The 25,282-nt window shown below is 53.5% G+C and overlaps 2 protein-coding genes across 9 annotated transcripts in view; one reads left to right on the top strand and one right to left on the bottom strand.

Annotated features, from left to right (window-relative positions):
• The window catches only part of SUPT6H (SPT6 homolog, histone chaperone and transcription elongation factor), a 38,843-nt gene extending 24,124 nt beyond the window's left edge, over window positions 1-14,719 (top strand). For both annotated transcript variants that reach the window (XM_041001695.1, XM_041001696.1), the window contains 18 exons: window positions 436-512; window positions 765-900; window positions 1,168-1,305; window positions 1,382-1,549; window positions 3,275-3,402; window positions 4,492-4,699; window positions 5,029-5,176; window positions 5,512-5,654; window positions 8,395-8,535; window positions 9,623-9,818; window positions 10,113-10,351; window positions 10,855-10,968; window positions 11,131-11,255; window positions 12,557-12,669; window positions 12,930-13,004; window positions 13,098-13,264; window positions 13,679-13,866; window positions 13,994-14,719. In XM_041001695.1, the coding sequence (XP_040857629.1) occupies window positions 436-512; window positions 765-900; window positions 1,168-1,305; window positions 1,382-1,549; window positions 3,275-3,402; window positions 4,492-4,699; window positions 5,029-5,176; window positions 5,512-5,654; window positions 8,395-8,535; window positions 9,623-9,818; window positions 10,113-10,351; window positions 10,855-10,968; window positions 11,131-11,255; window positions 12,557-12,669; window positions 12,930-13,004; window positions 13,098-13,264; window positions 13,679-13,866; window positions 13,994-14,180 (2,691 nt within the window). In that variant the 3' untranslated portion in view covers window positions 14,181-14,719. The remainder of the gene's footprint in view (window positions 1-435; window positions 513-764; window positions 901-1,167; window positions 1,306-1,381; window positions 1,550-3,274; window positions 3,403-4,491; window positions 4,700-5,028; window positions 5,177-5,511; window positions 5,655-8,394; window positions 8,536-9,622; window positions 9,819-10,112; window positions 10,352-10,854; window positions 10,969-11,130; window positions 11,256-12,556; window positions 12,670-12,929; window positions 13,005-13,097; window positions 13,265-13,678; window positions 13,867-13,993) is intronic.
• A 418-nt stretch (window positions 14,720-15,137) lies between these two features.
• PROCA1 (protein interacting with cyclin A1) lies at window positions 15,138-24,062 on the bottom strand. 7 transcript variants are annotated; one of them, XM_041001701.1, is made up of 6 exons: window positions 23,914-24,062; window positions 18,559-18,645; window positions 16,892-17,021; window positions 16,635-16,660; window positions 16,442-16,544; window positions 15,138-16,341 (listed from the first exon to the last, which is right to left on the bottom strand). In XM_041001701.1, the coding sequence occupies exons 1-6, from the start codon at window positions 23,999-24,001 to the stop codon at window positions 15,702-15,704; spliced, it is 1,074 nt and encodes a 357-aa protein (XP_040857635.1). In that variant the 5' UTR covers window positions 24,002-24,062; the 3' UTR covers window positions 15,138-15,701. The 7 variants fall into 7 exon arrangements, with proteins under 7 accessions (XP_040857635.1, XP_040857636.1, XP_040857633.1 ...); XM_041001702.1 differs by lacking the exon at window positions 23,914-24,062 and adding an exon at window positions 23,268-23,370; XM_041001699.1 differs by having other exon boundaries at window positions 16,442-16,660.
• Window positions 24,063-25,282: the final 1,220 nt, after the last annotated feature.

The raw sequence follows: 25,282 nt of genomic DNA, 5'->3' as shown, positions 1-25,282 counted from the left end.
AAAGTACACATCGACTAAAGCCATGATGACGTGCAGAAGCATGAGATGCTCGAAGCTAGTTCATAAAGAACTTAACTTGATGCTAGGCATCTTTCAGGTGAAGCCTTGGGAGACATTCTCATCATGTCAGCCTTTTCATACGGTCTCACCCAGAAGGGGGCAAGTGCATTTGCTTGATAAAAACCAGGACATGTGACTTAAATACTAGACGGAGATTTTAGTTGACAATCAAAGGGAACCATGTGCTGACTGTCCATCCTTCATAGGTAGTTAGTGGTATGGAATGAGGCTCTAGCAGAGAGTAGCTTGGACTAGATAATCTGAGAGCTTTCTAGTTTGCATTGTTTTCTGGTCTTGTAAGATCCAAAGCTGCCTAGGCAGGCTCGCATACTGCTTGACTTCTCCATCCTCACAGCTTAATTCTTTCCAATCCAGGCTCAAGACATTGAAACACTAAAGAAATTTCTGCTGAACAAGAAGCCTCATGTGGTGACAATTGCGGGAGAAAACAGGTAGGGACTCCAGGGGATTGATCAAGGCTTACTTTAAAGCTCTGAGCTGTAAATCACTTGTATATTACTGTGGGATCTGGCCAGTCATCATGAAGACAGGCGTGTTCCATGAAGCATGTTCATATTCTTCCAGGAGGCATCCATGGGGATGCTAATCATTCTTGTCTTTAAAGCCCTTTCCTCCCCCACACCATCCCAGTCCTCCTATCTCTGAGAAAATACATCCACTGACCAAGACTCCTCATCCCTCAGGGATGCCCAAATGTTGATTGAGGACGTGAAGCGCATTGTGCATGAGCTGGACCAGGGCCAGCAGCTGTCTTCTATTGGCGTGGAGCTAGTTGACAACGAACTGGCAATTCTTTATATGAACAGCAAAAAGTCAGAGGTAATGCTGGGCCCCACCCTGAAAGCCTGTCCAGGCGAATGCTAAATATATTTCAGAGAGATTTAATAGGGAACAAAGTTTATTAGGGGCTCAGGTCTCCACCTGTTCATTGCTCAGGCAGAAGTTTTTCATTTCATAGTTAGGGCTTAGATGGGAACCTCACAGAGTAAACTGGTTCCAAGAAAAAGGGTTCCCAGAGAGGAGTGTGGTTCTGTGTTGATTTTGGCACTGAAGGCTCTCTAAGGTCCTGCTCACCTTTGTCTCTAGGCAGAGTTCCGGGATTACCCTCCCGTGCTGAGGCAGGCAGTCTCCCTGGCCCGGCGCATCCAGGACCCTCTGATTGAGTTTGCCCAAGTGTGCAGCAGTGATGAAGACATCCTGTGTCTCAAGTTTCATCCATTACAGGTGAGTAGAACTTGACAGCCAGGTCTTAGTGGGAACAAAGGCCTGAAAATCTTACCCCTGTCCTGTGTGTCAACAGGAACATGTTGTGAAAGAAGACTTACTCAACGCCTTATACTGTGAGTTCATCAACAGAGTCAATGAGGTCGGAGTTGATGTCAACCGTGCCATTGCCCACCCTTACAGCCAGGCCTTGATCCAATATGTCTGTGGCCTGGGGCCTCGAAAAGGGACTCATCTCCTAAAGGTAAGCTTGCATTGAGTCAGAAAGTTTAAATTCTGCCCATTTCCTTGAATCTGGATATACACTTGGTCAGAATGGTTGAAAAGGTGGGCAAGAGCCAGGTTCAAGAGAGGTGAGGTGGCTGGTCAAGAGTAACTGAGCTAGAAGAGAGGAGCCCAGCTTCAGAGCAGGTGGTGGCCAGAGCTGCCCTCTGCTGCTCTGCACTAGGACTCCTGGACAAGCTACTTAGCAACCATGATTAAACGTTGGTGAGCAGAGCAAGGCAACGTGCAGTGCAGAGCTCAGCACAGTTAGGCTTTTCTCGAATGTTAAGGAAAAGGTTTTATTCAATGCACATTGTTCTGATGGCTTCAGAAGTGTTGGGTGATATTCTTTTGTTTAAGGTTGTAATGTACAAATATATATTTTATCATTAACTCTTAGCCCATATGGTAAGTGATTGATGAATGTAATATTTTTTTTTAAAGATTTTATTTTTATTATTTATTTATTGGAAAGGCGGATATACAGATTCACTCCCCAAGTGAGCGCAGCGGCCGATACTATGCCGATCCGAAGCCAGGAGCCTCTTCTGGGTCTCCCACGCGGGTGCAGGATCCCAAAGCTTTGGGCTGTCCTCGACTGCTTTCCTGGGCCACAGGCAGGGAGCTGGAAGGGAAGTGGGGCTGCCGGGATTAGAACTGGCGCCCATATGGGATCCCGGGCCTGCAAGGCGAGGACCTTAACCACTTGCGCCACCGCGCCGGGCCTGAATGTAATATTTTTAAAAAATGAGGGAGCTTGGCATGACTGAATTCTCTCCTTGGGGCACCTGCCTCCTTATCAGAGAACCTGGCTCCAACTTTTTTTTTTTTTTAAGATTTATTTATTTTTATTGCAAAGTCATGTATGTAATAGAGAAGGAGACAGAGAGGAAGATCTTCCACCTGCTGATTCAGTTCATTCCCCCAAGTGACCACAGTGGCCAGAGATGCACCAATCTGATGCCAGGAGCTCTTTCAGGTCTCCCATGTGGGTGCAGGGTCCCAAGGCTTTGGGCTGTCCTCAACTGCTTTTCCAGACCACAAGCAGGGAGCTGGATGGGAAATGGGGCTGCCGGGATTAGAACCGGTGCCCATATGGGATTCTGGTGCATGCAAGGTGAGGATTTTAGCTGCTAGGCTATTGTGCTAGGCCCCTGGATCCAGTCCTTGTTCCTGTGCTTCCAGTCCAGCCTCCTACTGAGGCAGCAAATGATGGCTCAAGAATTTGGTCCCTGCCACCCATATGTGAGACTTAGGTTAAACTCCAGACTCCTGGCTTTGGCCTGGCATGAGGAATGAACCAAGGGATAGAAAATGTTTCAAATGAAAAGTAAAGATAGTTTTTTGAAACTTACCCAGCAAATTTCTGCACAACAATACAGTATCAGATCCTAGTGCTGAATTCACTTCCAGTTCTGCTTCCTACTAAAATATCTGTGGGAAGTAGCAGGTGATGATTTCTGGGCTCCTGGCTTCAGCCTGGTTCAGGGCCAGCTCCTGTGGGCCTTTGAGGAGTGAACCGAGAATGACAGATCTGAGTCTCTCCCCCTTCCCCCCCTGTCTCTCACATTCTCTCAACCACTTTGAGTGATAGATACTAGGCTTTGTGCTTAGTTCCTCTGTGGAAGGGCAGCAGAGACCAGAAAGCAGGCTGGGGAGGTGGTGCTTGCCTGATGCCTTGGCTCACTCCAGCCGTCTCCCCCAGATCCTGAAGCAGAACAACACCCGACTCGAGAGCCGGACCCAGCTGGTCACCATGTGCCACATGGGTCCCAAAGTCTTCATGAATTGTGCTGGCTTCCTCAAGATTGACACGGCCTCCCTGGGGGACAGGTGATGCCCTCTGCCTGGACGGGCCAGGAGGAATTCCCTGGGGTTTTGCTTTGGGGTGACAGGGGGGTCAAGGCTATCAGAGGGCCACAAGCCGCTTAAATCAGGAATGTTTTAAAGAAATGTTTAGGAACCTTTTATTCCAAAGCCCCTGACCTATGGAAAAGATCAGCTCAATCATGTGAAGCTTTTCTCATGTGAGAAAAGAACCAACTTGGTTTACAAATGAAGAACAGAAAACACAGGTTTCGTTTAAGAAAGGCAAACTTACTACATCTGTAGCTATGGTTTGCTGTGGCCAGGTGAGGGTGGGAGTGGCTGGGGCAGTGGAGAAGGAATGTGGGGGTGTGAACAGATGAGGCAAGGGGAGAGATTTGTTCTGTTTTGAGAGAAAATTCTATTCACTTGGACTTTCGACTTCACTATTGACCTCTTCCTCTCCAGAAGTTATCAACTCTGTCTTTGGAGGATCTTTTCCACGGGCTCATAGCTCCTCATACAGTAATGGAAATCAGTGGGGAAATAGGCTTCAAGTTCTAAAACTTCATTTTCCACTCAGCTTTGCTGTAACACTCCACGAATAACATAGGTCCATGTGAGTGCACGGGCAAGACCAGCCTGGGAAGGCTTTATGGGGGAAAGCAGCTGGCAGCCAATTCTTCCCCCTTCTTGATTTCATCTTATTATAAGATTTGTACAAGCTCATTATGTAAAATTCAACATGTAGAAATATTATGCAGAAAGTGGAAGTCCCCCATAATCCCACCCCCCAGAAATAACTACCGTAACAGTTTTATGTATACTACAAATTTTCTAAATTTTATTTTTGCTATGCATTTACTAACTACCCATTTATTGCAAAAATGGGATCATATGGTTCATAGTGTTTTGCAGTGCATTTTTCACGTATCAGTATATTGTGACCATCTTTTCATGTCGGCACACATAGATCTACTTCATTCTTTTTAATGGCTGTATAGTATTCCATTGTATGAAGGTTTCCCCTATTTATTTAACCAGTTCCCCATTAGTGGACATTTGGGTTGTTAGTTGAAGTTTCTTGTTCTATATCTGCCCCTTCCTTTCCTCCAGCACTGACTCATATATTGAAGTTCTTGATGGTTCCCGTGTCCACCCGGAGACCTATGAGTGGGCCAGGAAGATGGCAGTGGATGCCCTGGAATATGATGAGTCTGCTGAGGATGCCAATCCTGCAGGAGCTCTGGAAGAGATCTTAGAAAACCCCGAGCGCCTCAAGGACCTGGACCTCGATGCCTTTGCTGAAGAGCTGGAGAGGCAGGTCAGTGACTGCAAAGCTGGGCAGGAAATCTCGGCCCCTGGATCCTGGCTAGGAGACTTGGGCAGCAAGTGCCCATGTTCCGCTGGGTTTTGTAGGGAAGATTTCAGTGTGTTTGTAATCTTTACATAGTTGATTAAGGCACAAAGGGTCAGGGCCTGCACTATGAAATGTATTCTTACAGAACAGTGTTCTATGGCCAAGTGGAAAGTCTCTTGGAAAATGAGGGGAAGAAGATAGAAGCTATGACAGGAGCCAGCTGGCCTCTCTTTGTCCAGCCACCCCCTTTTGGGTGGGGAGCACTTCCTGATGGTGGTGGGCTTCTCCCCCAGGGTTACGGTGACAAACACATCACACTGTACGATATCCGGGCAGAGCTGAGCTGTCGGTATAAGGACCTCCGGACAGCCTACCGCTCACCCAACACTGAAGAGATCTTTAATATGTTAACCAAAGAAACACCAGAGACCTTCTATATTGGTAAGTACTGGGCCATATAGTAGTTGGAAAACAATTTGTTGGGTCGGTGTATTTAGCTTTTACTGTGTTCTGATCAAGTAGGGATCCCACAGAACGAGGCAACTTTGTACTGTCAGTGGGAGAGTCCTGGGAGCTTGTCAAATGATGACAGGGAGCCAAAATTTGGTTCAGGGTGAAATCTTCCTTCCAGCTTGCCATGGGATCCTCCCGGGAGCCACTCCTCCAAGCCACCTTCTCTTCTCCGGCATGTGGAGGTGCTCTCCGGCGGATGCTGGTTCACTAGAGGTTGGTGGCAAAGAGTCACCTCTCCCCTCTCCCCTCTCCCTTTCCTATAGGAAAGCTCATCATCTGCAGTGTCACCGGCATCGCCCACAGGCGCCCACAGGGTGAGAGCTACGACCAGGCCATCCGCAATGATGAGACAGGGCTGTGGCAGTGCCCCTTCTGTCAGCAGGACAACTTCCCGGAACTAAGTGAGGTGTGTGCTACAGTACAGTGGATTTCCTTGCCTGAGTGACCTCACTACCTCAGGAAGCAGAAGTCCAGTCAGAGCTGGTGCCTGCAGGAAACCTGGCTGTTGCCTCTATCTTCCTGGTTTCCCTGAAGGCCAGATAATATCTTCCCTTTAGTTTGGTGATAAGGAACTTCTAAGCAACTGCATTTCTGGTGGGAATTTTTGTTTTGTCTTTTTAATATTTAATTTTTGTTTGAAAGGCAGATATATAGACTGGAGGAAAGAGAAGGAGATCTTCCATCCATGAGTTCACCCCTTAACATGGCTGCAGTGGCCATAGTCCATCCATTCTGGAGCCAAGAGCTTCTTCCAGGTCTCCCACCTGCTTTGGAGATGGCTTTGCGCCATCCTCCACTACTTCTCAGGCCATAAGCAGGGAGCTGGATCAGAAGCAGAGCCGCTGGAGCTAGAACTGACACCCAGATGGAAGCCACAGCACTATAGATAGAGGATTAAGCTGTTGAGCCACAGCACTGGCCCATTCTGATTTTTTTGTCTTGTTTTGTTTTTAAGATTTATGTGTTTATTTGGAAGAAAAGGGGGAGAGAGACCTAAGATTAAGAGACCTTCCACCTGCTGGTCCACTCCCCCAGTGCCTAAACAGAACAGCCTGGGCCATCTAAATCTCTCATGTGCAGCAAGGACCATACTACTTGAGCATCATCTGCCTTCCAGGGTGCCCATTCATAGGAAGCAGAATCAGGAGGAGAGTAGCTGGGACTTGGTATAGGATCCAAAATGTACCAAGTAGTGGCCTGGCCTACTATATCACAGTGCTTGCCCCTGCGTTTTGATTTTTAATTGGTCTGTTGGAGCCCATTGTAGGAGCCTCATCCACACCACCACCCTCCTGTAATTAAATCATAACACTAAAACTGGAGAAAAGATATTAGTGATTTTGTTTTCCTACTCTCTTCCCTTCTCTCCCCTCCCCGCCCCCCATTATGTTTCACAGTCAGAGAAACTGACATTGTGGCAAAGATCACAGGCTGCAGCATGAGAGTTGCAGTGAGAAAGTGACTGAGCCTCTCTGGACCTCAGTCTCTTTAGCTGCTTTACAAATGAACTTTGGTGCTGGCAGTACAGCATTGCAGGTGGCACCACTGCCTGGGATTGAAGCAACCCACTGAGTTTATGGTTCATGTCCTGGCTACTCTACTTCCAATCCAACTCCCTGTTAAATGGCCCCAGAAAAGCAGACGAAGCCAGTGCTTGGCCCCCGTCAGCACACAGGAAACTCAGATGGAGTTTCAGGTTCCTGGTTTGGCCCAGCCCGGCCCAGCCCTGACTGTGGCAGCTCTTTAGGGAGTAAATCAGCAGATAAATCTTTTTCATGTATGTGTGTATGTATGCCTACTTCCATAACTTGTGGAAATGTGTGTGTGTATATGCCTGCTTAATTGTGAAAATCAGGTCTGTCTGTAAAAGAAGTGATATAGCTCCAGGCACATAGTAAAAAAAAATCGTATTTGTCTATTCTGAAATGTATTTTTTAATTATAATGAAAGAACTTTCCCCTGGGAAAAAAAAGCAGCAGCAATGGAAAGAAAGACAAAGGGTTGACCACATACAGGCTTACTGAGGAGTCGCCCTGTGTGCCACTTAGAAATTCCCTCTGCACTTCCTCCATTCTCAGTTACCTTAGCACTCAGTGCCCATGCTCTGTCTGTCATCTGGACACCCGACTCCACCAGATTAAGGGAAGGCAAGTCTCAGCCACCAAGTAGACCCAGGGTCTCTAGACATGCGTGCTTGTTAGAAGTTATCTGTAGGCTCTCTTTTTATTTTAAAGGCTGAGTTACAGAAAGAGAGCTATCTGCTAATTCACTCCCCAAATAGCTGCTAAGCTGGGGCTAGGCCTGCCTGGAACTCCATCCTGGTCTCACTTCAGAGGCCCATTTCCTTGGTCCGTATTGGAGAGCTGGATCAGAAGTAGAGCAGACAGGACTAAAACTGGCATCTATATGGGGTACTGACCTTACAGGCAGTGACTTACCCACTGTGCCACCGTGCTGACCCCTCCCATCAATTTCATTCTCCCTATACTAGTTTTTCCTGCATTTTGCCCTCACTCTGCAAAGTCCTGCCACAGGCGAACTCCAGTTACTTAAGTCATCCTCTGCTGCACACAGTGTATGTTACTGGGAAACTAGATTGCAAGCAGGGGGAGCAGTTGCTTGACCAACCACTGCAGTCTGGAGTGTGACACCCTGACTCCTGTGCCGTGCTACTGCTTATTCCCCATGCTTTTCATAATTTCCCACTTTGATACCATGTGCAATCATTAAGGCCCCTCAAAAAAGCTTTTTAGTTTCATCTGTTAGAAAGTACCAGAAAAGACAGAATTTTCCCATTTTACCCATTTTCTAGCATCTAAGAAAACTGGGTGGTGCTCAGTCACTGTGGTGGCTTGTGCAGAGAGGGCTCACAGAGATGCTTCTGTGTTTGGCTCGGGATGGGGGCGGAGTTCGACGTGCTTCCAGGGCTCACGTGGGGATGAGACTCAGTCGAGCCAGTGTGCAGACATGAGCTGTGAGTTCAGGCATGCGTCCTGAATGTGTAGATTCTGTCTGAATTCTTGTGTTTTCAGATCATGGCACCAAGTGTCACTGGCAAAATTAATTCCTGCTGACGGGCAGCCCTTTCTGAATACCCAGAAGAATCCCAGAATCTGATGAACCACCTCTCCTCTTGACTTATTCAGGTCTGGAACCACTTTGACAGCGGCTCATGCCCAGGCCAGGCCATCGGTGTCAAAACACGGCTCGATAATGGTGTCACTGGCTTCATACCCACCAAATTCCTCAGTGACAAAGTGGTCAAGCGGCCAGAGGAACGTGTGAAGGTAGCTGAATGGCGGCCTGTGGGTGGAGTGGCTGTTGCTTGGGCTGCCCCCTTGGAAGCCAGGCTCTGTGCCTGGCGGAAGCAGCGGGCAGTGTGTCACAGAGAATTTCTAACTAGCTCGCAGAAGCTGGAGGGAGAAGCATCGGAATGGCAGCTTTTGTTCACTGCCTTTGTGAAATTTCAGCAAGTTGCCTGCCAGCCTTTTGGAGGCAGGCTGTCGTCCTGCGGTGTAGTCTAGGGCAGGAAGCAGGGTTCAGCATTCCACGCGGTGAAACAGAAACATTCTGCAAGTTTTCCCAAGGCCAGAGGGTATTGCCTGGGAGTTGTAGAGATGTGTGGCACAGCCCCAGGCACAAGGAGCTGTGGGCAGAACCAGAAGAATCAGAAGGAACCTTCCAGTGATCTTTGCAGAAGAGGGCTGGGAGAAAGCCCCAGAGCTCTACAGGTGTAAGGTCCCCCACAGGCCATCAGCATTTGACATTGAGGATGCAGTGCCTGGTGGGGGAGGGGATGCCTGCTTATCTCAGAGGAACTCACCTGTCTTCCAGGACCACTCTGTTGGTGTCATAGCTGCTACCAAATCTGCCTGACTCATATGGAGTGTTGTGAGTCCCTCAGGGCTGTGACCTTAGGAGGGCTAAGGAGAGAAGTCCATGGTTACGTGAACTTCAGGTTTACAAGAGAAGGAGAGCCACGTCAGAGTGACTGGCTTTTGCAGTTGTCTCAACAGAACAGAGGGGCTCACTTCATGAGTGCAGGAACAGCCATTTGTTTGCTTCCCCTCCATAAACAGCAGTGAACCTGAATTGCATCCTTAAAGCAGTAACCAGGAAGCCTCCAGGGGGAGGGAAAAGTGTTGACGGCGTGGTAGATTACAGCAGGCCCCAGGTAGATTTCAGCAGGTCATCCTGCTCAGACCTGAAGGCATCAGTGCGAGGTATAGTCTGCAGCCCTTGCATACACCTGACCTGAACTGCTACCCAGCTCCGAGATGGCGACTCCCATCTACCTGGACATTGGTTTTCTCTTAAATGCAGTAGGTCTAGATCGTCTTTGTCCCCTGCAGCTCAAATGTTCTGTGGATCTAGGTTGGAATGACCGTTCACTGCCGCATCATGAAGATAGACATTGAGAAGTTCAGTGCAGACCTGACCTGCCGTACCTCTGACCTCATGGATCGAAACAATGAATGGAAGCTGCCCAAGGATAACTATTATGACTTTGATGCTGAGGCAGCAGACCACAAGCAAGAGGAGGACATGAAGCGGAAGCAGCAGCGGACCAGTGAGTGTGCTGCCAGCCTTCCCACTGCTCCCTGCATCTTGGTAGCTCACCTGCTGTGGGACGTGAGCCACAGGAAATCTGTGTGGCTCTCCTGTTAAGGGGAGTTATGGGTAGGGCTGAAACCCAGGATCTTCTGGGTCATTCTCAGTGTCCTAGGAGGTTTGAATCAGAGTATCCTAACACAAGGAATGTCAGAGTCCCAGAATTCCAGTGGATCAGAAACAGCCCAAAGGTGTCCCCTGGCTGCCTGCTCTTTTCTTCATAACTTGGCCTTTCCATCTTTCCTCCCCTCAGCATACATCAAACGAGTGATTGCACACCCATCTTTCCATAATATTAATTTCAAGCAAGCAGAAAAGATGATGGAGACCATGGACCAAGGTGACGTGATCATCCGGCCAAGCAGCAAGGGTGAGAACCACTTGACAGTGACCTGGAAAGTCAGTGATGGCATCTACCAGCATGTGGATGTGCGGGAGGAGGGCAAGGAAAACGCCTTCAGCCTGGGAGCCACGCTCTGGATCAACAGTGAGGTGAGAGCCTGAGCCTGCCCACCTGCCAGCCCTCCATCTCTTCCCAGAGACGGGCCCTGCCGCCCACCTGACCTAAGAGCAACACGCAAGCACAGTATGAACTGTACTGTGGAGACCAGCCAAAACAGGAAATGCATTGTGGAGTGTTACTTGATACTGATTTTGTGTATTTTGGGTCACCTCAGAATTTTGAAATACACAATCTAGAAAACCAATGGAGGAAGAGGAGAGAATATACATGCTTATATATGCCCGTGAAGCAATCACACAAAAATTCAGTTCCTTTTTTCCTATTTTCAGTGAAGAGAAATCTAGTGAAGTTCCTTATTGTTCATGAGCGTTAGGGTAGGATCCAAGCTGGGTTTAAAGGACTTTGTGCCCTGTAAGCCTGACTCCAGCAGATGGATACAGTAAGGGTCCTCCCCCATGGATTGGAAGGCCACCTCTTCCCTGGCTTCTCTTCAGGGTGGATCTGACATGTGGCCTTTGCCTTTTGCCCATAGGAATTCGAAGACTTAGATGAGATTGTTGCCCGCTATGTGCAGCCAATGGCCTCCTTTGCCCGGGACCTTCTGAACCATAAATATTATCAGGATTGCAGCGGCGGGGACCGCAAGGTGAGCCCAGGTCCTTCTGAGGACACTGTCCTAGCACTTCAGGGTGTCTGTTTTCCCTTGGGACGTGCAGTTGGTGAAGGAAACGTACATCGTATGTGCTAGACACGGGGTACCAGGCATTCTGCCCTCCCAGCCTCTCGCTTTCCCTCATTCTACCCCCAGAAATTAGAAGAGCTGCTCATCAAAACTAAGAAGGAGAAGCCCACCTTCATCCCCTACTTCATCTGTGCCTGCAAGGAACTGCCCGGCAAGTTCCTCTTGGGATACCAGCCCCGGGGTAAACCCAGGTGAGCACTGGTGCTGGCGAGGTGCTGCCGCCGCAGGCCACAGTGAGACCAGAAGGAAGCCGGGCCCTCGCCTCTGCTTCATTGCCTTGCTCCTCCTCTCAGTGAGGATGGAGATGAAGGCTGGACGTGGGGAGGGGGTGATCAAGAAAGACACAGGGGTAAAGGTTCTTAAGGGAAGCCTGCTGGCATAGCCCTGGGAAGAGGGGCTCCCTGCACCCAGTGTACCCCAGGTGTGATGGAAGGTAGAGGCCAGTGACTGGCATGTTGATGGATGTGCTGTTTGCTTGGGGCGTGAGGTCAGGAGAGCATCTCTTCTGTCCTGCCGTCCCCTCCCCCCGTGTGACTGACCAGCTGGCCTTCCCGGGCATATTAGACAGGACTTAGATGAGATTGTTGCCCGCTGTGTGCAGCCAACGGCCTCCTTTGCCTGGGACCTTCTGAACCACAGTCCACTGGGTGGGCTTAGACCAATTTTGTGTCTTAGCTACACTGCCTTCTCTGCCAAGCCTAACCCCCATCCTTGTTGGGGCCCTCAGCTCCTGTGTCTGCATCTCCGCTTGTATCCCTGTACTGCCCATCCGGTTGGCACAGCTTAGGTTACAGTGGCAGATGCAGAGCCAAGGGATCTGGGGGCTCTGCCTTGGGCACATCTGAAATGTGCTGCGCTTGTTTCCAGCTCCCCAGCATGTCTCCAGAGGATGGCAGCCAGGGTTGCGTGTGGCCTGGAAATTGCATCCCATAGAGGATGGTTGGGCCAAATGGGGAGCCTTTCACCAGGAGCACTATCCTTAGGACAGCTGATTGGCATAGCCCTGTTGGAGGGTTGAGGGGAGTGCACTTGCACACTGTCTCAGGTGCTGTTTTCCTCGTTTTACAAATGAAGTGGAGAGTTGGGTTTAGTAACTTGGTGTAAAACCACAGGGGTGGTAAGTGGCAGAGCTCAAATTACACCAGGGTCTGACCCAGAGCCCATCCTCGCACACAAACGCTGTTGACCTCAGAAGTGACAACAAGCTTGCCCCCGGGAGGCTGCTCCTCTCTGATACTGCATGACTGCAGTGCCCCCTTTACCTGCTGTGTGCTGCACCACATACTGCAGCCCAGTGCCCGGTGTGCTGAAGAATCTGGCCTTGCGTTCACTGTTACACATGCCTCACCCCTCCCCTCAGTGACACCTCCCCTTCCAGGGCCAGGGCTGTCACCTCTGCTTGGCTATTTCACATGGTAGACATTTGTTCTGGTTGCATCCTCACAGCTGACTCCAGGTGGTTTCTGACAAATGTTTCCTTCTAATATCCCAGGATCGAATATGTAACAGTGACTCCAGAAGGATTCCGGTACCGGGGTCAGATCTTCCCAACAGTGAATGGCCTCTTCAGGTGGTTTAAGGATCATTACCAAGACCCAGTGCCAGGTGAGCTCCACTGTCGCCTGACTTGAGCGCTGTGGTTGGAGGAATGCAGAGGGCCGTCTGGGACAAAGGGTGAGGACAGGCTGGGACTCAGCTATCCTACTGTTCCCCCAGGGGCTGCACATCAGATAGCCCCCTCTCCCCTGTGCTAGGGCACACCATTTCCTTTCTCTACCTACCTCAGAATCTCCTCAGAGTCTCTGACCTAGGAAGCCAACACTAGGTTTCTGGAGGGACGTGACTGACTGTAGCCGTTCCCCTAGGTATCACTCCCAGCAGCAGTAGGACCCGGACCCCTGCCTCCATCAGCGCTACCCCGGCCAACATCAACCTTGCAGGTGAGGTGCTCGGGCCTGGAACTGGGGTAACAGGTATGGAGCCAGAGGGACTTCAGCCTTTAACATGCCCATTCCACTTCTACATGCTTACAGATCTGACACGAGCTGTGAACGCCCTGCCCCAGAACATGACTTCACAGATGTTCAGTGCCATCGCTGCTGTCACAGGACAAGGGCAGAACCCCAATGCCACCCCAGCGCAGTGGGCCTCCAGCCAGTATGGCTATGGTGGCAGTGGAGGGGGCAGCAGTGCTTACCACGTATGTAGCTGGGGAAGGGGCTCCCTTTTCAGGGTGTGGAGGGGCCAGGGGTCCCCCAGTCTGGCCTCGGCTGCACCCTCCACATGGGCTGTCTAGACACTGATGGAGCTTCCCTGGCCTTGGGAACTGTCCCCACACAGGCCTTTTTTAGGCAGCCGAGAAAAGAGGACCTTAGCTCCCTCAGAGTCCTTCGGAAAGCTTTAATTTCCCACAAGCCATAGGAAACTAATGGTGTGCAGGACTGGGGGCCCTACTGAGTGCCAAGCACCATTCTCCCTGCTCCCAGAACCACACTGTACCGAGGCGAGGGGCAGCTGGAATGCTCTGCCGACCACTCCCTCACAGCTTATCAAAAAGCAACAGGGTCAGACAGGCCCAAACCCAGATAAACTGAATTGTTCCACACCATTCCAGGTATTCCCTACGCCAGCTCAGCAACCAGTGGCCACACCACTGATGACACCCAGCTACTCGTACACAACCCCAAGCCAGCCCATCACCACCCCCCAGTACCACCAGCTACAGGCCAGCACCACCCCGCAGACTGCCCAGGCCCAACCGCAGCCCTCTTCCAGCTCCAGGCAAAGGCAACAGCAGCCAAAGTAAGTATCTGAGGGCTTAGTGCCATTCCTCATCTGCCAGCTACAAGTTCAGGCACTGGTTTCTGAGAGCACTTGCCTTGCAGGCCCCAGAGTACCAGCCTCCAAGTCCATCTATTTCTCCTCCCAGGTCCAACAGCCATGCAGCTATCGACTGGGGGAAGATGGCAGAACAGTGGCTACAGGAGAAGGAGGCAGAGCGGAGGAAACAGAAGCAGCGGCTGACACCTCGGCCTTCCCCCAGCCCCATGATCGAAAGCACGCCCATGTCCATTGCCGGCGATGCCACCCCGCTTCTAGATGAGATGGATCGGTAGGGGCTGCTCCTTGGACTCCGGTTACCTCTGAGGCTGCAAGAAGCCTGGCTGTCCACTGCCTCACCCTCCATGGCATGGCGTGGTGATCAGCCTGGATGGGTGTCAAGCAGGATGGTCTTGTGTACTTGAGCTCAGTGGATGCAAGACAGCAGTTCTTGCACTCTAGAGCCTCACCAAGCACCTGTGCAGGGACCAGGCTGGGGTAGTGTGGCAGGGAGGAGGAGGGTGGAGCAGTTTTGTGCTTTACTCCCTACAAGCCATGTGAGATTCTGCCCTCAGCTACTCTGTGCTGTGATGGGCAGCAGGCTCAGCACGCAAGGCTCCCCTGGTCTTGGGAGAGAGGGATGCTATTTATTCAGTTTGGGGCAGAAGGGACGTGGGGGGGTGGTATTTTTGACTGTGATGCCAACAGCTTGGGTGACCAGGAGCAGAGCAGGGTTGCCAGGAGCAATGCTGACTTGCCCAGCCCTGCCTGCCTGTCCTCCCCGCCTGCTGTCACGCTCCCTACCTGTCCTTTGAATAAACAGTGTTTCTACAGAGCCCTCGCCTCAGTCTCCAACTTGCAGTTTTTGAAGAGTGGCTTTCAGAGCAGCATCTGACCTCAGAGAGCTACCCACGCCACCCCCACCCTGCCTGCCATCCTTGGTGAGGGTCTGATGCCTTCAGACGGGGGCTGCTGCAGGTGAGGCCTCAGCCAGGAACCTGGCACCTCAGGGTGCTGTCACATCCCTTGTATAAAGCGGCCTGGTCACCTTACCCTGCCAGTCCCTCTGGCATCCTGCAGAGTTCAGGATTCTCACCTTGATCCCTGGCACCAGTCCCCTCCACTTCTCCCAGCTGGACCCCACACTTACCTGTTCCCATACCTGCTTCCCTCCCTGGCCCCAGGCCTTTCCCTCAGCCCTGGACTCCTGATCTACCCATTTCTTCATTCTCACAGTTCTGTGGCGTGGTGCTGGGAAAGTGAGGTTGCCCTCCACTTTGCTCTGCTTGGGAAAAACAAGAGAAGTCAGAAGAGGTCACCATGTGTGGGAATTTGGGCAAGAGCTGGGGGAAGGAGCCAGTCCACTGCCAGGGAACTCAGTTCCACTCACTCCCTTGGCACAAAAGGCCTACAGGAGTCTAGCAGGAAGACGACAGCAGCAGCTGGTGTGTCTGGGGGAGGGGGATCTTCCCCAGGTACAATTAGAGGGAAAGCCAGGCACACTGGGTCAAAGGCTCAGGTTTATTAGGGGTATCTCCAGAGTGTCTGAAAGGTGGGCTGCAGGGAGCCCTCCCTTTCACCCCAGCCTAAATGTCCTTTTCTGCCCAGGTCCTAATACTGCAAAGAAATGTGGCCCTTTCTTTCTCATCTACCTACCTTCCCCTGGAGACTCCTGGCATCCCTACCTAGCCCCTCCGCTCTGACTGTACCCAGAACCCACTCCATGCCCCCAAGCAGTGGCCCATGTGGTGGGACAGGACAGCAGGGGTCAGCTACCGGCTTGATGGCATTTATTCATCACTCTGGCTTCCCTGGCCTCAGCTAAGGGTAGGGGTGGATGCAGGGGGGGATTTCCTTTTGTTCACCTTCCTGGCTTGTATGGTCTTTCCCCCAGTCTTCTTAGCCTGGGCACCATTCCTGTCTTTCTTCCTGGGCGATGACGACTGTACCATGTCCTCGCTGGAGGGCTCGCCCTGTCCCCGGTCAGTGTAACTCTCCTCACTCTCCAGGTCTTCACGGCTTTCTGGGCTGGACTCAGACATCCTGGCCAAGTCTCTTGGGCTTAAAGATCGAGTCAGATCTGGAGGCGAACACTCCGATTTCACTGGGCTTTTCTTCTTAGTCAGCTTACCTTTCTTGGGTTTTTTCTTCAGCTTTGTCTTCTCATCCGTTGTCTCCTCCTCTTTGTCTTTTTCCTTTTTCTTCTTTTTCTTGGTCGCCTTGCCCCCCGGGCTCTTCCCTGTGGGGCTCTCTGAGCGCCAGATGGTAATGGGTGCTGGCGTGTCGGGCACACTGGTGACCGTGACAGTACATGTGTCAGCAGGTGTGGTGGTGGGCCCCACCTGGGTTGGGATGGGGGGCTTGCTGTCATCCTCTTCATTTAGGTCATCTGCCAAACACTCATGACGTATGGGATGGTGAATCACTGCCACAGACACAGGCCGGTAGCTTTTACACCTGGACACGAGGTGGGTGGGGGAGGGCAGGAAGAGAAGGCTTACTGGGTGTTGGGGGGGGGAACTCCCCAGGAGAGAAACTCTGGCCTGCCCACACTCACCAGCCATACCAGATCTGCTCCACGCACGCCTCCTCCGGGATGAGCTCAAAGCAGGGAGTCTTGATGATGTTGCAGCAGGTTGGGCCTGAGCCAGAACCCGAGCCTGGACCAGGACCCGGGCCTTGGCCAGAGCCCGAGCCCGAGCGGGAGCGGGAGCGGGCTGGGCCTGGGTCTCGGGAGCTGCTGCTGCTGCTGGACTTCTCTGAGCCATCCTTCACCCTGCCACAAACAGGACTCAGCCTGCCACCTGTACCCCGTGTACCCCCAAGGCTCAGAGCCAGAAGCCTGAACAAACAGCAGGTTTCCAGCTCACCCTGGACTTCCTAAGACCTCCCCACTGCTCACGGAGCACTGTAAGGCTTCCAAGCAGGCTAGAATAGCACAGCCAGCTGAGGAAGCAAATGAGAGGCTGAGAGGGACCCCTCTGTGACAGCTGGCCTGGGCGCCCACCTGGCATCACAGTCGCAGTGGTTGATGGCATGTAGGTGCAGGTTGCAGTGGCCGTAGTCAAAGGGGTGGATGATGTGCGCCGTGCACTGCTGGTGTTTGCAGCAGCACCTGTCCGTCTCCTTGCAGTCACCTGGAGCGGGGCGGGGCCTGGAGCTGCCACTCACCCCGCCTCCCCCTGTTCTACTTTAGGAGTGGCAGCTCAGCCCAGCAGTACCTCCAGGGCTGGGCACTGCCCTTCTGCTGTCTGCTGTGCCTGCAGACTCCCTTGGGTCTGCCGTCCTGTCCAGCACATAGGACATCCTCAGGAGGTCCCCCTTCTCATCCTGTGACACCAGCCATTTCATTTTGTTCTGAGGGTGCCCACACTACAGCTAGGTTGGGGAACCCCCACACCAGCTCACGTCTGACCCTTGCAGCCTCTGCTGGCAAAGCCAGCCCTCGCATGCTCCTCCGGCGCTGCCTCCTCCTTGCCCGCTGCTTTCCCATGGCCACCTTGAGCCCTGAAAAAAGGTCCCACCTCTACCTCACAGTACCCCAGATCTCTGCTACTGCAGATCCCTGTCTGCCCTGGCTGTCCCTCTAAGCTGCCCTTCAGATGACTCCACGCACCTCTCCTAGCATCCTGTGTAGAGGACCAGGGGCTTGCTGCAGGCTCCCCTGGCCCTCCGATAAAGTGGGCAGCCTGGAGAGGCTCTGCAAAGGCTACAAAAACTATACCTTGAGCCCATGCTCAGGAGGGGTGAGACCCAGGCAAGCCTGCTGCTGACCACCAGCCAAGACTTCACCCAGACCGTGCATATGTAAGCCAGTGGCGTGAGAAGCAACTTGCTCTGAGGAAGCTCTTCTCCCTCGTTCCCCACCCCACCACAAGGCTGGAAGCTTCCAGAAATGCCCTTTTTGGCTCTAGGTCTCCTCCTGGGCACTTTCCCTACCCCCAGGGACACCAGGGCCTGAGGAGCGGAACCTCAGGCCATCACCACCTCTGGTCTCAGCCAAGTGGCGAGTTCCCAGAACTGGAGGGAGACAGGTTAGGGTGCAGGTCTGACTTCACTGCCTATGACGTAGGCCTGTTTCCTTAACAACAAAATGGGGTGGTAGCGACAGAGTTAGCAAGGTTGCTGGGAGGACTCGACTCAAGTCACACATCTCAGAGACTCCTGTACTCAAAAATGCAGTATAGGGGGCCCGGCAGCGTGGCCTAGCAGCTAAAGTCCTCGCCTTGATCGCACCGGGATCCCATATGGGCGCCGGTTCTAATCCCAGCAGCCTCACTTCCCATCCAGCTCCCTGCTTGTGGCCTGGGAAAGCAGTCGAAGACGGCCCAAAGCCTTGGGACCCTGCACCCATGCGGGAGACCTGGAAGAAGTTCCTGGATCCTGCCTTCGGATCGGCACAGCACCGGCCGTTGCGCTCACTTGGGGAGTGAATCATAGGATGGAAGATCTTCCTCTCTGTCTCTCCTCCTCTCTGTATATCTATCTGACTTTCCAATAAATAAGTCTTTAAAAGAAAATGAAGTGGTTGAGGGAGAGGCACCAGTTACTGACACACCACGACAAAACTTCCCTCCCTGCCCACGAATAAACATACCCTGCCAGCCTTTTCCCAGGGGCAGCTTAACCAAGGGAGGGGTGGCGATCCCCAGGCCCAGAGCGCCCCCGACCCACCTTCAGAGGAGAAAGTAGATGCATCGGTGCTGGATGCCACACTAGCTGGTGGATGTCCTCTCTTCCAGCTGGGCAGCCTGTTTACATCTGAGGGAGCACAGAGGGCAGTGGGCGGCAGCCCCTCCACCTGCCATTCATCCCTTCCCACATCCTGGAGATGCAGAAAATTAAACCACAGAAGCTGCTCTGGTCGCTGGGGAACAATGCAGGAAAAGTCCCAGACAGCAAAGCGGCTACCCAATGAGAAAGAACGGCCAGGACGACCTGGCAGGATGTGCCAAGGCAGTGACGGGGAACAGGGAGGACTTCTTGGAAGGAGCATCATGGGAGTCGGGGTAAAGAACAGGAGTGAGGAAGGCCTAAGCCAGAAGTGGCAGCTCCAGCCACGATCCCAGGTGTGTGGAGCCTGGGCAGAGGATCCCTGCTCTACCTCCAGCTCCCTAGCTGTCAGCACCGACAGGGGAGTCGGCCACCTTCCCTTGACACACTGAATCCGAGCCCTGTTTGAGGAAGATCATTGCTAAGGGCCTTCAACGGGCCCCAAGCAGCATTCCACAAGCCCCCGGTCAGCTTGCGCTCCTGTTCCCGCAGTCCAGGCACTTGCTGGGAACACCTGTGCAGCTGCTGTCCCTCCCAGCAGTTCATCTCCCCCACGCACTCTGCAGCTGCTCCTTCCTCACCAACACCTCCCATCCTCCTGGCCAAGCAGCAGCACACACTTTCCCACCAGAATCGTTCCTTTGCAGGCTTTTCCTAGAGACTAGGAACGTCTTCAAACAGAACACTCGGCCACCCCGTTTGTCCCTGCCTTCTAATACCCATTATGTCCCAGGCACCAGTGAGGGAGGCCAGCCCCTCTTCCAGCAAGCTCCGGGTCCTCACCTCTTTCTCCAAGCAGGCTATCTGCCCACTGCTGCCACCCACCCAAGGCCACCAGCAGTGTCCATCTTAGCAGTCTCCTTTTCCCCTCATTGCTTGATGCGGCTGACCAGTCTCCATTTACACCATGTTCCAGGGCCTTCCATGACAGACATCTCATCTCATTCCTCTGAATGGCTCTTTAGTTCCTTCTTGCCATCTTTGCCTCTTTCTTGGTCATACCCCATAAAGGGGAGATTAACAACACACACACATTTCCTAGAAGCATCATCTATTTCCATGGTTTCAACATCCACAAAGAAAATAGCAGACATCTATCTAGTTTCTAGGGGACAGCACTGTGGCATAGCATACTAAGCCTGCAACACTGGTGTCCCATAGGTACCAGTTCAAGTCAGTTCAGCTTCTCCACTTCCAACCTTGCTCCCTGCTAATGCTCCTGGGAAAGCAGCAAAAGATGGCTCCAGTGTTCAGGGAACTTGACTCATGTCGGATATTTGCAAGAAGCTCCAGGCTCCAGACTTTGGATTGAATCAGCCCTGGATGCTCCAGCCAAGTAGGGGAGTGAAACAGATGATGGAAGATTCTGATTCTTAATTCTGCCTTTCAAATAAATAATAACTCTTAAAAAAAAAAGTAGGGCTGGGCCCAGCACCATGGCCTAGTAGCTAAAGTCCTCGCCTTACACACGCCAGGATCCCATATGGGCGCCGGTTCTAATCCCGGCAGCTCCACTTCCCATCCAGCTCCCTGCTTGTGGTCTGGGAAAGCAGTGGAGGACGGCCCAAAGCCTTGGGACCCTGCAACTGTGTGGGAGACCTGGAAGAGAATCTGGGCTCCTGGCTTTGGATTGGCACAGCACTGGCCGTTGCAGTCATTGGGGAGTGAATCATCAGACGGAAGAACTTCCTCTCTGTATATCTGACTTTCCCATTAAAAAATGAATAAATAAATAAAAGTAGGGCTGTAATACTGACTGCGTCTCCAAAGCAAATATCCAGTATTCTCTTGAACGGTCCCAAACAGCTTTTTGGGCCCTGTACGATAGCTCAGTGGCATCCTCACTTTGCATGCGCCAGGATCCCATATGGGCACTTGTTCGTGTCCCAGTTACTCCACATCCCATCCAGCTCCCTGCCTGTGGCCTGGGAAGGCAGTGGAGGACAGCCCTAAGCCTTGGGATCCTACACCCTGTGAAAGACCCATAAGACCCCTAGTTCCTGGCTTCGGATCAGCTTGGTTCTGACTTGCGGCCACTTGGGGGGGTGGACCAGCGAACAGAAGACCTTTAAATCTGCCTTCCCAAATAAATAATAAAAGTCTCTATATAAAAGATCTATGTTTTTATAATAACAAAAGATCTATACTTTTATTTGAAAGGCAGAGTCACAGTGAGAGATCTTCCATCCCCAGAAGGCACAATGGCTGGAACTGAGCCAGTCCAAGGCCAGGAGCCGAGAGCTGTTTCTGGGGCTCCGTCTGTGCATGGGCCCAAGCACTTGCGCCATCCTCCTCTGGTTTCCCACTTTAGCTATGATGCAAGTGGAGCATCTGGGACTCAAAGTGGTGCCTTTATGGGATGACGCCACTGCAAGAAGCAGTTAAACTGGCTATGTCATGGTACGATCACAGGCCCCAAACATCTTAAGATCAGTATGTACTAGATCAGGCACCATGGCATAAGCAGGTAAAATCCCTTATGATGACTGGTTTGTGTCCCAGCTGATCCTCTTCCTGTCCAGCTCTGTGATTATGGCCTGGGAGAGCAGTGGAAATGGCCTTAGTGCTTCAGCCTTTACACCCACGTGGAAGACCCAGGGGAAGCTCTTGGCTCCTGGCTTCAGAATGGCCCAGCTCTGGCCATTGCAGTCATTTAGGGAGTGATCCAGAGGATGGAAGACTTCTCTCTCTTCTAAGTCTGTCTTTCAAGTAAAAAACAAAACAGACTAAAAAATTGCCATGCCCCACAGGACTCTACCATCTTTTTCCTGCCCCGCCCCTTGAACCGTGAACCTCATCTTCTTATAGCCTCCATTTCATAAAACAGCTGACACCACAGCTAGAAATCAAGGAATCGTCCTTCCCCTTAACTTCGCAGCCACTTCATGATCAGCGTTGCCCGCAGTCTGTGCCAATCACCCAGCTTGGACCTAGACAGCCACAGTAACCTGCTGCCTGGCCTCCCTATCTCATGACCTCATCCCATCCCCACACAGCAGCCATTACTTTTCTAGAATGAAGCTGGTTCATCACATACACCCTTTTTATTAGCATCTCACTTGCTTCATGAATACAAACTGTTGTCCCCAGCACAGTAGCCTAGTGGCTAAAGTTCTCGCCTTGCACTCGCCAGGATCCCATATGGGAACTGGTTCGTGTCCCAGCTGTTTCACTTCCCATCCAGCTCCCTGCTTGTGGCCTGGAAAAGCAATCAAGGACGGCCCAAAGCCTTGGGACCCTGCAACCCATGTGGGAGACCCGGAAGAGGCTCCTGGCTCAAGATTGGCTTGGCTCCGGTCATTGCGGTCACTTGGGGAGTGAGACATCCGATAGAAGACCTCTGTCTCTCCTCCTCTCTGTAACATTTTCAAATAAAAATAAATCTTAAAAAAAAGAAAAAGAAATACAAACTCCTAGGCTGTGGGTTAGTAGGTAAAGTTGCCACCTGTTGCACTTGCAAATATAATCATGGGTGCCGGCTCAAGTCCCAGCTCCTCCACTTCGATTCGGCTTCCTGCAAATGGACTGAGAAAGCAGAAGATGGTTCAAGGCCTCGGGCTCCTGCTCCCACGTGGGAGATCCAGAGAAAGCTACTGCCTTCTGTCCAGCTAAAGTCACTGCAATCATTTCAGAAGGGAAATGAGCCAGCAGATGAAAGACATATCTCTCTCTGTCCTTTCCCTAACTCTTTCAAATAAATCTGGGGGGGGGAGGGACATAATTCCTGACCCTGAGGGTCCCTCCCCCGCCCCCTCAGAGTCTGACTTTCACAGGTGTCACTCCTCCTCACCCCTCCATTCCTCTCACCTGCCTCTCCCTCCCCAGAAACACCTGCTTGTCTTGGAAAGACAACGGTATCCAAGCGGAAGCAGCCATACCTGTCTTGGGTTCCGCTGCCCTGCCACGGTAGCTGGCACCCATGACACTCAGCATTATGGTAAACGCCGGTATTCCATCCGCCTCTGCATCCACAAAGCCCAGCGTGTGGCAAGCGCTCAGTGCATGTCGGCTGACTGCATGGACATGTGAGCAGAGCCACAGTGAGACGCTCACTGTCTGGGGGCTTTTCCAGGGACAGAGCACCGGTCCAGAATGCACACGTCACACCTGGCACACACACCGTCAGGCTTCCGTTACGGTCCCCACCATTTGGTGGATGGGAACACAGACTCAGGGTGAAGAACTTGTCTCCAGAGGCGAGTTAACAGCTGGCAGGGGAGGGTCTTGCTCGGTCCCCAGTCCATGTTACTTACTGTTGGCTGGGGAAACACACACGCAAACTCAAGAAGACCACGTTCAGCTTGCTTCCAGAGTGCAAGCGCCTCTCACTCCGTCTGACCTGGCTCTCCACCCTGCCCCCAACCAGCCCCGATAGCCGTCAGCTGTCTGGAAGGGGAGTTGGGGAAGTCCAGGATTCAGTAACTCAGGGCTGAGGAAGGCAGCGTCCCCGCAAGCAGAGCCGAGCTCCAGCTGAAGCTCGGCCCTGAGCTCCCGAGGCCGCAGTGACCCAAGCAGGACTCGGAGGACACTGGCTCCTGAACGGCAGGTGACAGCTTGAAAAGCAGTCCGGTTTTCCCCTGGCAGGACATGGAGGCCTCACCCAAACTCACAGGTGATGCTCATCTGTACAGACTCCGCCCCGTCCCGCGGCCCGAGGCCCCAGCCCTTCAGGCACGGGGGGCGGGCGCCAGAGTAGCCACTCCGGAGGGAGGAGGGGAGAAAGGAAGGGGAGGTGAGAGCCGAGGAAGGGGAGGGAAGAGGAAGAGAGCAAGGGGCGACCCGCCCGCGTCTCCCGGGACTGCGGCCCGCCCCGCCCCCACCTGCAGGCGATTGTGATGTCACGGCGTGGAACCCCCACCCGACTCCTTCGCGCCTTCACGGCCGATGGAACCGCCCACCGGGCCACGGACCGCGAGGGCCGCGGCGAGGCCGGCGTCCACACGGCCACCGCACGGCCCGCAGCTGCGGCCCGGCTCCCGCCCCGGCCCCGACCTCAGCCATTGGCCCACGGCTCCCCGAGAACCCGCCCAGGCCCCGACCTCAGCCATTGGCCCACGACTCCCCGAGAACCCGCCCCGGCCCCGACCTCAGCCATTGGCCCACGACTCCCCGAGAACCCGCCCCGGCCCCGAACTCAGCCATTGGCCCACGACTCCCCGAGAGCCCGACCCCCCACGAGTGCCCGACCCCGGCCCCGCCCCGCCCGGCTCCGACCTCTGCCATTGGCCCACGGTTCCCCGAGAGCCCGCCCCTTACCGCCGCTCTCGCTCTCCCAGCCGCCGGCCTTGCACTCGCTATCGGCCCTCGTCCACCTCTCAATCCTTAGCGTCGTCCTGGCCCACATCGCTCCCGGACGGCTTCCTCTCTAAGCCGCTTCCTCGACGCTCAGCTCGGCCGAGCCCTCGGCCCCGCCAACACTCCACCGTTCGCTCCGCCCCGGGCTGGCCCCTAGCGCAGCCTCATGCTGCCGCCGCCCCTCCCGCCTGCCTTCTCCCCGCCTCCGGCCGCGTGCTCTCCCCGCCCGCTCTGAGCGTCAGCCGCGTTCTTCATCCGGGACCTCCCAGCTGCCGTCGCGCCCCTCGAGCCCAGTCCTCCCTTTACCTCACGGGCCCGGCCCTCACTCCCATCCCTACTTCCGCGCCGCGGCCCGCTGCCAGTCCGACCCCCGGCTTCAGCCCCGCCCCTGGCCGCTGCCGCGAGGATCGGGTCCCGCCCCCGCTCTTGGCCCCGCCCCTGGCCGCGGCCCCGCCCCCTGAGGGTCGGGTCCCGCCCCCAGCGTACTGGGCCCGCGCGCTCGCCCGCCCCGCCGCGCCTCGGGCCACGCCTGTCGTGGGCCGTGATGGAGTCCGCTCTGCCGCCGCGCGGGTCCATGGCGGAACACCTCAGTGAGGCCGGGGGTGCCGGCTCCCATCCATGCTGGGACAGCGGCTCCCTCAGTGGGACTTCCCACTCTTCCCCGCGAACCTTCTCGCACCCAGGCCAGCATGCCTGCAGACAGCAGTGCCCAGTCAGAGCTCGTTGGTATTTCCGTAGGCTTGTCCCTCTGTGCAGAGAGCACCACTGGCTGCGTTCATGGTGGCTCCAAGTCATAACACACCCCCTCATCTGAACCACAGCACACACTCTGCACATGCCCCAAAAAACCCTACACACACACACACACACTCGTCCACCCAGACCGAAGACAGCGTGCACTCAGGAACTTTCACACATCACACACCACAAGCTCCCTGCACCCCAGCCACACCAGCACTCCACACACAGGCCTCCCAGGGCACACAGAGTTAACAGGATTTATGCAAGGCAAGAGTGAAGGGACCTAGCTATTACAGAATGGAGAAAAAGTTACAGCCATATCATTGGCATTCCACACACCACACCTCTGCATTTCTCTTGGCACCAGTTTCCACAGCCAGGATACGCCTCAAAGAACAGAGCAAAGACCCCGTGGAAGCCTTGTTTATCCTTGGCGCTCCTTCCTGCTGCCACAGCCGTCATGGTCACCTCATCCCAACCTTCGCTCTTCTCTGGCTCTGCTCCTGAGAGGCAGGAGGCACTGCCAGACCCCTCCCAGCACCAGGCATGGGAAGGCAAGGGAGATTTGATGGTGCACAGTGGCGGGAGT

The sequence above is a fragment of the Ochotona curzoniae genome, unplaced genomic scaffold (assembly GCF_017591425.1).
Source record: "Ochotona curzoniae isolate NIBS_2020 unplaced genomic scaffold, NIBS_Ocur_1.0 scaffold_2453, whole genome shotgun sequence".
NCBI lineage: Eukaryota > Metazoa > Chordata > Mammalia > Lagomorpha > Ochotonidae > Ochotona > Ochotona curzoniae.
Note: the sequence above shows the minus strand (reverse complement) of the source record. Positions and strands in the feature narration are given on the sequence as shown.